At 37.8% G+C, this 14,910-nt stretch overlaps 1 protein-coding gene across 1 annotated transcript in view; it reads left to right on the top strand.

The window, feature by feature from the left end:
• The window catches only part of PLPPR4 (phospholipid phosphatase related 4), a 61,779-nt gene extending 47,707 nt beyond the window's left edge, over nt 1–14,072 (top strand). Inside the window, exons 5-7 of the mRNA XM_036769230.1 lie at nt 3,899–3,956; nt 5,662–5,835; nt 11,718–14,072. Coding sequence (XP_036625125.1) covers nt 3,899–3,956; nt 5,662–5,835; nt 11,718–13,043 — 1,558 coding nt within the window. The 3' untranslated portion in view covers nt 13,044–14,072. The remainder of the gene's footprint in view (nt 1–3,898; nt 3,957–5,661; nt 5,836–11,717) is intronic.
• The last annotated feature ends 838 nt before the right edge of the window (nt 14,073–14,910 follow it).

Here is a 14,910-nt window from a genome sequence, read left to right as displayed (position 1 = left end):
TTCTCAGGATTTTGGAGTTGGAAATGACTTCTGCAGCCAACTATTCCAAGTGGTCCCAGAAAAATTCCAAGTGTGACATATGCTCATCCTTTCTCTCCTTGAAGATTTTCAACGAGGGTGGAATCATTTAACCCTGAGACATCTCATTCTGCTTTCAGAAAATAGCTTGGCATAGTGGATAAAGAGTTAGCCTTGGAACCAGGAAAACTGAGGTTTGAGTGCCATCTCTGACATGTACAGACTGGGTGACCCTGGACAAGTCACTCAGTGTAACCTCTCAGTCTCTATGCAACTTTAAGACCAATGGAATCAGAGGACCAATATCTATCACTATCTAATTGTCATGAAGCTTTTTCCTAACATTCAGCCTAAATTTTCTCCCTTTGAAACTTTCACTCCTTGCTACTGATGCTGTCACTTAGGATTAAACAGAACAAGTCTTCCATGACTTCTCCATGCATAAATCTTCAAATACTTAAATTGAAAAAGAAACAGAAAATGAGGGGAAATTGAGTCTCAAGGATCAGTTTCCAGATCTAGCATTTCAAACATACATCCAGTGGTAAGCAAAGTCCCTCATAACAGTATTAGGTGCAGGAGCAGAGAAACCTAGAAAAGCACAGCATAGAGCTATCTCTCTCCTCATCACTACCCCCCCCATGTCCTCTCACACATATATGTATATTTACATATGTGTGTATTACTACATGTATCCTCAATATGTACTTCATGTGTAGAGATATAGACCCTAGATATGGACTACACATATAGTGAAGTGTATGGGGTGTTCAGGGAGGGTGAGCACCTCTGGTCTGAGGGCTCGTTGAGTCCTTTTCAGGGCTGCTCATCCACCTTTGATGTCCACCTGCTACTCAACTCTTACCTGTGACTCCATGAAGTTGTAGCATGTGCAGTGGCCACACTCCAACAAAAACATCTTAGCAGACAGGCTAAACCAGGTTAAAGGTAACTGATAGGCCTCAAACCCATCAGTGAGTTAGGGAGAGGTCTGTCCCAAACATGTGAAGACTTTTCCCATTAGAATCAGCAGATGAGAACAATCTGTTCCAATGGCCATGTGTGACTGAAGCAGGTGGAGCACTTGTGTCTTGGTCAGACATCGAAGAAGCCAAGGTTATCCATTGTATCTCAGACCATTACCAGTCGTCTTGACTTTTGTCTTGCCACTGAACTGCAATGACTCTGGAAAAGAGGGTGAAGCTGATGACTTTGTGCAACTCTGTCTTACTAAAATCCAATTCACATGCAAGTCAAGACCTCACCCATAACCTAATTCGTCCTCCTTGAAAACAAACAATGTATATAGCTTTTTCTATATTTACACATATGCATGTATAGTCTAGGAAAATGAAGGTTTAGCTTATGGATCACTCACTCTCCCTGCCTTTCCTTTATTTGTTTCTCCCAGTTTTTCCACTTTATCCTGGCTTAGAAGGCAGTCCCAGCTAGTTCCAAAAGGTTTGTAAGTTTCCTGGGAGAATCCATTGCTCAGATATTGCAACCAAGATTCCTCCTGGGAAGGATGAGGAGAGGGGCCTAAGTGTTTCTCTTACTCTTGTTCCAGACTTGTTCTTCCAATTCTCTTTGTCCAAATAATATCTCAAACACAGGTTAGGGCACCAGACAATTTTTTCTAACAAAGGATACCAGACCACAAAGAAAGAATAGCCAGAAAGTACAGCAGGAAGGAAAGGAGTGAATGCTGACCCATTTAATAAATGCTTGTTGACTAAATGAGTACTGGCTAAACTAGTCCATTGGATATATCACAGCCAATGCTGAACTCCTGATGGCAAAAGCAGGACACAGTTTTCTTGCTTAGAGTCCTGGGAGTAGGGCAGCTAACCACATGATTCCTCCCCTAGTGAGAGTTACAGGGAAGTAGGGGGTGGGGGAGGCCAGTAATGTCTCTGAAGGGGCAGTCTCACTGAACCAAGTTCTTTCAAAATCACAGTGGCTCATGCTTTTTCCTGGCACCAGCTATAACATGTAGTCCTCAAATTTTCTCTGAACAAAAGATTTGGGGGGAGAAAGTCTGAGCACCAGCACTTCCCCATATGTTCCCAAGATGGAAGACAAGCCATGCTTTTGAACTAATTCCTTGTCATCCTCCTGCCCACTCCCACTCAGTGTCTGTGAACAATTCCAGAAGCCATCACATATGTTCATAATCCCAGCAACCAGTAGGATTCACAGAGAGATACTTTGCATGTTCATGCTTGGGGTTGGGGAAGGGGAGAGGGTGACAGGGATGCAGATTTCAATGCAGGATTACACTTGAAAACAGCTATCATGCCTCCCTGGGTCTTTTCTTCCTCAGTTCCCTTGATCATTTCTCTTGTGAAATGGATTCAGGGACCTTCACTGCTCTGATTGTCCTCCCCCAGACCCTCTACAGCTTCTTGTTTTGGTGAGACCCAGGACTGAATTCAATAAATCTAGATGTGGTCTGACCAGGAAAGAATACAGAGAGACCATCGCCGCCATATGCCTAGAAACTATACTACTCAAAGCAAACATCCATTGATATTTTTTAGCTTCTGCATCACACTATTAAGTCACTTTGAGGGTACAGCTTACTAAGGTCCTCATATCTCTTCAAATAAACTGCAGAGAAGGAGAGTTCAGTAGCCTGGCAATTCACAGGCTACATTTGAATAAATTCAGGGTACCTTCAAGACTTTAGGAACCTATCGGGAAACTATGCACCAAAAATCTTTGGTGATACCAAATAAAGACTCTTGTCAGTCAGATCAAGATGTTTTAAAAAGTAAAATCAAATAAGATATCAAAGACAAGGTCTAAATGAAAGAAATGGATCAAAGGGAAACAATAACAGAGGTCTTGGACAGTTTTTTTTTCATCCAGTGAATTTAAAGGTAAATTTAAGAATAAAATGTATGCTAAAAGTTATACAAACAATCTGGACATTGGTAATATAAATATTATATACAACTTGTATATGGTAGATACTTACTAAATACTTGTTGGAAATGATTAGGTATGCTAGTTTCCAAAAACATATATATATATATATATATGTTTGCTTTTAAGATGTGCCCATTTCACAGATCTTTGTTGTTTCCATTTAATTTAATACCAGACTTTTCTCAGTCCCCTTAAAGTCTTGTTCATATTACATGAGAAGCTCTTTTTATCATCCCAGTGAGTCAGGGTAGGGTTTTTGTAATTGCATGATCCATCTATTCTATCTTTTTTAAATCTAATTTTAAAAACTTTTTTTTCTTCTGGCTACCCCTTATTTCTCTTGAGTTGTTTTTCTTTATCTTTCCTTATATTAAGATTCTTGAGATGGCAATTATTAAGAAACTGAATAATAATACTCAACTTTTTATGATGATAAATTGGGGGATATCTGAGAAATAAAATAGTGGTACTTATATCTTTAATTATAAGGAGGGGAAATCCTTTTATAATTTTATAGAGAAAAACCATAATTTTAGATGCTTTATAGGATATGGCATAGAACACCACTTTTAAAAACATTTATTTCAAATGAAAATAATTTCAATATATTCTCAATGTTCTAAGTTTCAGTTTTCCAATTAACTATTAGTGTGTGAATATATACTACATGCATTTCTCAACCAACATGTTAGTTACTTTACTGGCACTTCCAAACTTTCTGAAAAGAGAAAAATATCACAATTTCTCTTTCAAACCAAAGGCGATTACCAGCATTTATTTTCATCAGCACAATTTTATTCTGTTCTCTCATCAGAAAACATAATTGAAATTAAAGTTCTTGATTATTTGCTCATGGCTTTTAAGATTTTCACCACCTTGTGTCTTTTAAGATGAATACTAACTGTATACTGGAATTAAAGGGCATAATTTAACTGTCTTTCTTTGGCAGAAAGTCATTCCCTTCTCAACATGCTACCCTAGCAGCCTTTGCAGCTGTGTACATTTCAGTAAGTAACTGTGTCATTTCTTTACTATGTGTACTACAGAAAATTGAGAGGGATATTCACTGTCTATAAGGAATTAATTACATTGTATAGCCATGGAATAAAATCACAGGGGACTTTTGGTAGTGCTAAAAAGATCAATGTCAGATCATCAGTGCCATGAAATGTCAAGCCTTTCAAATGTTTTCTTCTATTATGAAAGATACAGTCATGAAATAATTATTCTATATACATAACAGTATTGTTTCCTTTTATATACCTTTAAAGCTGAATTCCAATCCGTGGCTTAATCCATGTGTTGAATAAGACATGATGTGTTTAAAAAAACCTATCATTTCCTTTCATTATGTTATGCAGTAAACAGACAGCAAGGTATTATGGAAGGGCACCTAGCTTTGAAGACAGGAAGAATTGGATTTCAATGGTGCCTTGGATACGTATAGACTGTGTGACCTTGGACAATTCATTTAACTTCTCATTGCTCTAATCTAGGTGACAATTCAAACTATTAAGTTGCAGTAAAGATACAAACCTACATTGGTAGAGGAATTTTCCTCACCAATGAAATCACAGGTACCATCCCTAAGCCTATGTTATGTAGTATAAAATATTATTTTTTGAGGGAGTAAGGCCAGGCAATTGGGGTTAAGTGACTTGCCCGAGGTCACACAGCTAATAAGTATATCAAGTGTCTGAGGCCACATTTGAACTCAGGTCCTCGGGACTCCAGGGCCGGTGCTCTACTCACTGTGCCATCTAGCTGCCCCAGTATGCAATATTCTTGACAATGTCTACATGATTTCATATTGCTAAATATAAAATACAAGATATGTAATAACCTCCCTGAGGACAGCTAGGTGGCACAGTGGATAGAGCACCAGACCTGGAATTAGGAAGATGTGAGTTCAAATCCAACCTCAGACACTTACTAGCTGTGTAACCCTGGGCAAGTCACTTAACCCAGTTTGCCTCAGGTGCCTCATCTATAAAATAAGTTGGAGAAGGAAATGGTAAACCACTCTAGTATCTTTACCAAGAAAACTCCAAATGCAGTCACAAAGAGTTGGACACAACTGAAACAACTGAACAAACAAAATAACCTATGTAATGAACATAGTGACTGACATTGATAGCAGCTAATAGGAAATGTTCACAAAAGACTGCATAAATGAAGTGGTGTCTGAAGTTTTTGGTTATGCGCTATATCTGTCACCATCCAAAAACTTATTACTCTGGTACATTCAGATAACTGGGCCAAATGACTATTTTTTCTTTCACTTGAAATTCATTTATGGCATTTTATAGCATGCATTATCCCATTTAAGTCACAATCCCTCCCAATGAGAAAGCTACTAGAAAAGTAAGTAGTACTGCTTGCCTTAAGTGATAATCTACAGATGAGGAAACTGAGGCTAGGCAGGTCAATAAATTGTACAAGTATAGCTTGTAAGTCTCTGAGGCAGATTTTGAACCCAGGTCTTCTTAACTTCAAGCCCAGTGCTCTCTCCACTATAATAAACTCCCTCATCTCTAGAGACAACTGCCTCAATTCTCTACCTCATGCTGCCTCCTCCAAAAGTCAAAGTAGTTAAATGATATCACAAGTAATAGTTTTGGTTTCTGACTTAGAAACAGTGAGAATGTTTTAAAAATCAAACCAAATCACCCTGCTCAGTAAGCTGAATCCAATCACTTTTTCTCCTCTAAGATGTACTTCAATTCTACGTTAACGGATTCTTCTAAGCTCCTGAAACCTCTCCTGGTGTTTGCATTTATCATCTGTGGTATCATCTGTGGCCTAACGCGGATAACCCAGTATAAGAACCACCCGGTCGATGTCTATTGCGGCTTTTTAATAGGAGGAGGAATTGCTCTATACTTGGTAAATAATCTATTATTACGTGCTACATCTATGGTGTTTGACATACAGTAAGTGCTTAATAAATGCTTCCTCTATCTATTTACATCTACTAATAAAATCCTTGTCAAAAAGAAGGAAAATGTAAGGTAGTTTCAACAGTACTCATGTGCTTATGATTTATGATTTAATTGAATTTTGAGAAGACTGTGAAAGTCTTTGGCTGTGTCCTCTTGCTCAGCAGACGCATTACAGAAATACTCCAGCTGTAACTGTTAGACTAATCTATCACCTATAGTTCGTCCACAGAGTAAAATTATTGGCAAACACCCAAAAGGAGTCATTGCTTCAATTACCACGTAAGTGGATATATACAACACAATGAGACAAGCTCATCGGCCCAACCAAAATTTATCGTTCCAGGTTTCTGTAATGACTGCGCCATTGACCATGTAGACACAACGTCTATTAATTTAATTGACAGAAGATACCATATTAATTCATGTAATTTCCCTGTTTTTGTACATATTTTACTGCCATGACAGGGCAGTAGGGAGGTAGGAATTTCGTAAAACTCTTAGGCTAGGAGTTTCTCAATTGCAGTCAGAAAAGCAAGCAAGCATCTACTCAGCCTTGAGTACTTAGGATGAATAGGGTGAATAGGATCTTGGGGCGGAGACAAGTGCAAGATGAAATAAAATCTTAGCTAACCAAAAAGATTTCTAATGGCAACTTTTCCAGGTATAAACTATCTAGTCATTATCAATATCAGTAATAATTATCTGATGGTTCTGCAGCCTAGAATATATTTTTCTTTCCTTGTGAAATGTAGTCTAATAATACCTAGTTTTTATAGAGTGTTTTAAGGTTTGCAAAGCTCTTTACGAAGATTTTCTCATTTGGTCCTCACAATCCTAGGAGATAAGTATCGATTATCATCTGCATTTTACAGATCAGGAAATTGAGTCAGACAGAGGTTAAGTGTCATCCCCAGGGTCACACAATTAGAAAACGTAACTGGATTTAACAGATCTTGATTTTTTTCAATTTTTTTCCATGACTCCAGAGTCCTGACTTGAAATCAAGTATACATTGTGTCATGTATCTGCCTTCAAGGAAAAAAAAACTCAGAAAAAATAAGACACATTTGATTCCAAATGTGACCTTTAGGCATTTGAATATTTGTGAATTGTGAAGACATACAGGGATTATGGTTGTAATTGTAGTTTTATGGACTTATGGACCAACCAGATGAGGAAACTCCATCAAATGATGCTGTTCAGCAACTTCTTAGCAAATTATGATGTTAGAGGGCTACCTGGGGCAATAAAAGGTTGAGTCACTTTCCCAGTATCATACTGAAATGTGACTTGAATATACATATATGTTTACATTAAAACAACAACAACAACAAAAATATATGTGGAGAGACCACAACCAATGAAGATACAACATTTGGCAACAATTTAGGGGTGCTGAAAAGTACTTTAATTTTTTTTTACCTAGAGTAGAGCTTCTTAAACTGGATCTATGTTTTTTTTAATTTAGGTAACTGTAGTTCGTTTCCTTTGAAATCCTATGTATTTTACTTTATCCATTTAAAAACATTATTCTGAAAATGATCTATGGGCTTCACCAGACTACCAAAGGGGATCATGATACAGACACACAAAAATAAATTTAAAAGATTCTAATCTAGTTTGATTTGGTGTTAAAATTGTCAAAGGTCCTAAAGGACATTTCTGCAACTGAAACTATCCCTCCACATGTATTTCAAGCCTATGAATCACCCCCCACCCCCACCATACCCCCAGTCTTGAAGGGTATAGTTTTGTTTTTCTTTGTTTTGTTTTATTTCATGCCTATATACGGATAAGTAGTTTAATTTGGAGATCACTTGTTTGGAAGCTTTCAATATCAACATCTAACACAAGCTATTATTTACCAAAGGCAGAGAACAGTCTCATTGCCTCCTAACATAAGATGAGTAAGCCTACCCCCATCTAAGGAAATATCTTTCATTTTTTTCTAAGCAGTACTATATTTAGAAGTCCTATCTCTCTCCAATAGAATTTTTTTTTAAATTAATCAATCAGTAAACATTAAGTAAAGCCCTACTATGTGCCAGGCACTGTGCTAAACATTGCATATACAAAAGGAGGCAAATTATACTCCCTATCTTCAAGGAGTTTATAATTCAAATATGAAAATTTATTAAGCTATCTATAAGATAACCTTTGCCTTTTATTGTCTATTATATGTATTTGGGGCTTATAAAATGATAAAAGGTTTTTCCAAATCTATAAATTTAACTCTATGTGCCGAAAGAACATTTATTTTTGTCTGACCATCCTTTAGTATTTGGAGCAATGTCAACGAATGGAACCTTCACCTCTGAAACAGAGAAAAGTAATTTTAAATGAAATGTCAGCCATAAGAGTGAGCCAAATCTAAAAGCAATAGCTTTCACAGAAGCAAAAGAATAATTAAGAAAATGGTTGTGGTCCATGATAGATGGAGCCAAGACTTGGGAGTATAGTAAAGCCAAACAGCAGAGCAGGATTAGCCTGGAAGGCTACTTTCATGCCCCACCCCCACCCAAGTCAGAAATCCATTTTCCAAAGTTTACCAGGAATGCAAATTCTTGTCCATGAACTTCATTGTTACAGAAGCAAAACTTATTTTTTCTTTGGTTCCCTTCCCTCCAGTGCTGTCTTTATGCTTAATGTACATTTGCATTAACTCAGCTCCAGATGGTTTATCGTAAGTCTTCTCTCATTTTGTACTTCTTTTAGTTCAAAGTCCTTCAAACTTGGCCCATTCCTATCTTTCCAGTCTTCTTATACCTTATTTATCCCCTGTTCCTCACACATGAGACTCCATCTTCCAACTCCATGCATTTTCACTGGCTCTCCCTCATGCCTGGCATGCTTTCCTTCCTCATCTTCACCTGTTGGCTTCCTGGTTTCCTTCAAGTCCCAGCTAAAAATCCTACCTTATAGAAGAAGCCTTTCCCAGATGACAGAGTAGATGGAGTGCTGGGCCTGGAGTCAGGGAGGCCTGAATTCAAATTTGACCTCAAGTGCTTACTAGCTTTGGAAAGGTCACTTAACTTCTGCCTGCCTCAATTCCTATAGGATCTATTTCCCAGGCTTGTTGTGAGGATAAAATATGATACTATTTGTAAAGTGCCTGGTACATAGTAGGCACTATGGAAATATTAGCTATTATTATTTTCTTCCTTAATGTGCTTCTGTTCATTATCTCCAATTAATCTTGTATATATCTCATACATAACAATGTGAGTATTGTGTCCCCAACTAGATTGTAATCTCTTTGACAACAGGAATTGTCTTTTGTCTTTCTTTGTATCCCCCTCATTTAGCACAGTGCCTGGTACATAGTAGCCCATTAACAAATGCTTATGGACCAACTTACTAACTGCACTTCCTCTCACATGGAGCATTCAATGGCTTAGGAGATCTGATCATTTTCTTTGAACTGATTGATAAACTGAAAAATAAAAAGGTTAAGTGAATAACTTAACTAGACTGCAAACCCATCATTTTTGATTTAAAAATACACATATATACATATATATATGTGTGTGTATATATATATGTGTGTGTATATATATATATATATATATATATATATATATATATATATATATATATATATATACTATCTTTTCACAACAATACTAAATAGATAGGAGACAAATTCTAAAGAGAGAACTGGTCAAACCAAAATTTGAAGAGTCAACTTTTGATTGATGCAGGATCATAGATCCTTAACTAGAAAGGACCTCAAAGGTCATTAGGTCCATCTATCATTTAACAAGTAAGGAAATAGAGGTGGCACAGAGATATTAAGCAACTTGCCTAAGATCATAAAGGTAGAATTTGAAAAGAAAGTTTTTCATTTTAGGACCAGTATGTTTTCTGCCATCCCATGTTTCATTTATGGCATCTAACAGCTGCTCTTCCCCTAGAACCAAGCTGGTCTTGTGACCCTGACAGACCGAATCAAAAAGAAATTTAGCCATTGTCCTTTTGGCAGCTAAAGAAAAATATTATTTCAGAGAAGGACCATAAAACTCAACTATTGTGACATATGCTGATTTCTTGGGGTACCCCCATGCGATCTAAGTTTAAAAATTCTGAACAAATTGTCTCTTAGTGGGGATAGTTATGTGAACTGAATGCCAAGCCAGTGATGTCCAAATTATGCATTTTAGTTCTATATCTCCAGAACACCTAGTCCAGTTCTGTGCACATAGATTACACTCAATGAATGGTGCTATTTGTCACTTACAATTCCAAATCAATCAATTAGGAACCCTTTTTAAAGCAATTGCTCTGTGCCAGGTACTGCACAAAGTGCTGAGGATAGAAGAGCTAAATTGTGGATTCTAAAGTGAAGTAGATGAGATTTTTTTATGACCCAATTTTTTTCCAAAAGCTTTTCTTCATTATAAGATTATAGTTGGGAAGTGAATGTACTGAAAATTATTTGGGCCATTTGAAGAGCAATTGGGCAAAATACTCCTTCTCCAATTCAATTCAACAAACGGTTAAATGCTTACTAAATTGGACAAAGCCAAGAGTTGAGTAGGGTGGGGAAGAGGAGAGGCTGAAAGTGAGAATGAGGTGCACATTCTAGACATGAGGGATATCTTGTGAGAATGCATAACCATGGAGAACAGAATGTTGAATTGGAGGCAACAACTGGTAGACCCAAGCAGCTGCAAAAAGCTAACACATAAACAATATTTTAGTGTTTGCAAAGCACTTGGCATATATTAGCTCTCTTGGTCCTCCTAACAATATTGTGAGTGTATGTTATTGTTATTAGCCTCATTTTATAGAAGAGGAACCTGAGACATAGACCAAGTGAATGATCACAAGGATCCCAATATCTGAGACAGGATTGAAACTCAGGTCTTCTCAACTGCAAATATATCTTATAGAGTAAGCCACCTAGCTATGTAGGACATAGGAAAAGGAGTAATAGGATATGAGGTGGGAAAGTCAAGTTGGAGGCATATTGTGCAGGGCCTTTAAATTCTAGGCTAAGGACTTGGCAAAGAAACCAATTAGAAAAATAACACTTTTTAAAGTAGCAGATACAAAAATATTACGCATACTTTTTCCCCATTGCCTTATGTGACTTTCCGATGCCTGGAATTTGTTGCTTTCTCACCTCCAACTCTTTGAATCTTTTCAAGTTTCCTATAACCCTCAGCTCCAATTCCACTTCCTGCAATGGTTGGAGGAAGGAGACTTTTCTGATTCCCCACTGTTAGTCCCTCCCCCCAATATTCTTATATTTCTTTCATCCATATTTTATATATGCATGTAATAGCAATAGTAGTAGTAGCTAGTATTTATATAGTTATATATACTATATATATCCCACTTGTGTGTATAGACATACATATATATATACATATATATATATATATATATATATGGTTTAGAAAATGATTTACATATGTTCCCTCATTTACATGTAGTGTGTGTTGTCTCCTCCAATCAATTGCAAATATCTTGAGGGTCTGGATGGTTTCATTTTTTTTTCTTTGTGTCCCCAGAGCCTAGCTGAATATCCAGCACATAGTAGATGCTTTATAAAGATTTAACGACCAATTTATTTTTCAGAAAAGAAAGAACATTAATAATAAAGTACTGCATATTTCTAAAAGAATAGCTGAGCAACATATCAACTTATTTAGTGATACTTACTTGACACTAAATTTGCCCTGGTTTTGACAATAGCAGTATTTGTCTTTGAAGTATCACAGAAAATGTGTATCTTCTCTATTTACTTTAGTAGGAACAATACAGTATCTAAAACAATTTTATTTTTCTGCCACCTAACTGATTATTTTGTCTTGACATTAGGGATTGTATGCTGTGGGGAACTTTCTGCCAAGTGAAGAGAATATGTTTCAGCATAGAGATGCTCTCAGATCTCTGACTGACCTCAACCAAGACCCAAGCCGAGCCTTATCTGGTAAAAATGGTAGCAGTAGTGATGGGATTGCTCATACTGAAGCAATCCTAAACCGAAACCCAAGAGATGCAAGCTCACTGACAAACCTCAAAAGGGCAAATGCTGATGTGGAAATCATTACCCCACGAAGTCCCATGGGGAAGGAGAATATGGTCACATTCAGTAACACATTACCCAGGGCCAACACCCCATCGGTGGAAGATCCTGTGAGAAGAAACGCAACAATTCATGCCTCCATGGATTCTGCCCGCTCAAAGCAGCTTCTCACCCAGTGGAAGAGCAAGAATGAAAGTCGGAAATTATCCTTGCAAGTCTTAGAGCCTGAACCTGGCCAGTCTCCACCAAGATCCATAGAAATGAGGTCAAGCTCTGAACCAGCAAGGGTAGGGGTTAATGGAGACCACCATGGGCCTGGAAATCAGTACCTAAAAATCCAGCCTGGAAATGTCCCAGTATGTAACAATAGTATGCCTGGTGGACCAAGGGTGTCTATTCAGTCTCGACCAGGTTCATCACAACTGGTGCATATTCCTGAGGAGACCCAGGAAAACATAAACACTTCTCCTAAAAGTAGCTCTGCTAGAGCCAAGTGGCTGAAAGCTGCTGAGAAGAGTGTTGCTTGTAGTCGGAGCAATAGCCAACCTCGGATTATGCAGGTCATCGCCATGTCAAAGCAGCAAGGAGTCTTACAGAGTAGTCCAAAGAACACTGAAGGTAGCACAGTCACCTGCACTGGGTCTATCCGTTACAAAACCTTGACAGATCATGAACCTGGTGGGATTGTGAGAGTTGAAGCCCATCCTGAAAACAATCGACCAATCATCCAGATCCCATCTTCAGAAGGTGAAGGGAGTGGATCTTGGAAATGGAAAGCCCCTGAGAAAGGTAGTCTTCGTCAAACCTATGAGCTCAATGACCTCAACAGAGACTCCGAGAGCTGTGAGTCCCTAAAAGACAGTTTTGGGTCCGGAGATCGGAAGAGAAGCAACATTGACAGCAATGAGCACCATCATCATGGAATCACAACCATCCGTGTCACTCCTGTAGAAGGAAGTGAAATTGGCTCAGAGACATTGTCCATCTCCTCAAGCCGTGACTCCACATTGAGGAGAAAGGGTAACATCATCTTAATTCCTGAAAGAAGCAACAGCCCAGAAAATACTCGGAATATCTTCTATAAGGGAACCTCCCCAACACGAGCTTACAAAGACTGAGCAATGACCATTGCTGTGGGCTGATCCACCCCAGAAAGATCACATGTCAGTATCACTAGTGTTCTATATGTATTTTTTGAGCTGGTATAGAAAAAATAACCACTCACTATGCCAAGTCATTCATCATCAGCCCACCTGTTGATAAAAGGCAAGGAACTGTCATTTGCATGGGCTTTTGTATTTCTTTTGAGGGGGGGAACAAAGCACAATGCAAGAACCTAACCAATGTGAAGCATTTTCCTATAACATGTTTCTCCAGACCCAGAAACATCAAGTAATAATTTTTAAAAAGACATTTTGTTCTGTGAATGTGCCAACTTTGGGGGACTTTATATTTACATCTGGGATCAAGAATATATGTACATGTATATGTATATATAGAGATAGATAGATGTATATTTCATTATATATTGACTTCACCTACTCTTCACCCCACATTTGATAACAGGTGGTGCTGTTCTAATGTTAACATATTTGACCATTTAAACTTTTATCTGTGACATGTTGGTGTGCAGTTCCTTGTAGAGAAATACTGCTTTATGATGAGGATGCTAGCTGCATTGTCGTAGAATAGGAAATCCTCCTTGCTTCCTTGTAGTGGCTCTGTCACATTAAATGGTCGAGAAGGTCGTGTGTATCTTTCCTTGATGTGCTTTCTACAAAGGCCCTCAGTGGCATTTCACTGAGATGTTATGACCAACCCTTCTTCTGCACAGTTTCATTGCTGCTCAATTTCATCTAAATACAGGTGCTACTAATGAAGACCCTACTTCTTAGTGGGTAAACTTGTATGATTGTTTTGAATATTTTTCCCCAAGGTTTTCTTTAAGGGACACAATCATATTTGACATTTCCATGGCTTCCCCCTCTTGTCTTGTGAGCTTTATGGTTATTTTCCTATTTCTTCTAAAGATCACTATCAATCATATCCTGAACAAGACATGCTAATATATTCTTGGAAACTGAGATAACCCAAACTTGGCCCTTAGTAGTTGCCAACAACTGAAACAGTAATGGTTCAAGACAACTCTTACAAGTAACTATCCTACCTGCTTTGCTTGGCATCCAGTCCACATAGCTCTCCCAACTAAAAAAAAATTTAGTTCCAAATTCTTCAACTTAGAACACACTGGGATTCTATAAGAAATTAGCTTATGCCACAATAGTTGATTTTTGTATTTCTTCTTTAACATAAAATTTTTCCTTATACTCCAAAAGGTCAAGATCTGAAAGAATGGAAATGAACTAGTCAATTTAACATACTTGACAATGCTCATTTAGATTGGTCTAAGAATCTCTGAGTGGACATAGCATTTGTAGGGGGCTGCTTATAAAAGAATGACCCATCAATATCCTTTTTTTCAACCATGAAGCCGTACGCCTGCATCCAGGGACATTGATCCCATCCACAGAGATACATCTTAAAGAAACTAATTTTTAAAATTTTCCAAATAAAAGAATTTACAAGTTTTTTAAAGTGTGAGTGACCATTTGGTTCTCCGGTTTAATATCAAATTTTTTTTATTCACTTCCTAATTATTCGAACATGCTGGTTTGGTGATAGTCTCTGGAAAAAGGCCTATTGGCTTTGTCTTAGTTCAATGCCATAGTGAAGTGGGCAGGCAAGGTTTGTTTGTTTTAAGAGAATGACATGTTTAGTCATTAGCAGCCTCGAAAAGAAAAAGGTGGGGGTGTAATCTGAAAAACCTGAACACCCAGAGGCAGTGATGTTATAGTGAAGAGGGCAGAATTGGAAAAAATGGCAATAAAACAAAGACTAAACAAGGTCCTTTCTGATAATTTAGTTCTCAGAGTGGGAGTGAAATGTTGCCTTCCTCCCTCCCCTCTCCCACACCACCCAGCTTCT

This window comes from Trichosurus vulpecula, chromosome 7 (assembly GCF_011100635.1).
Source record: "Trichosurus vulpecula isolate mTriVul1 chromosome 7, mTriVul1.pri, whole genome shotgun sequence".
Lineage (NCBI taxonomy): Eukaryota > Metazoa > Chordata > Mammalia > Diprotodontia > Phalangeridae > Trichosurus > Trichosurus vulpecula.
The sequence above is the reverse complement of the archived record's forward strand: the minus strand, read 5'-3'. Positions and strand labels throughout refer to the sequence as shown.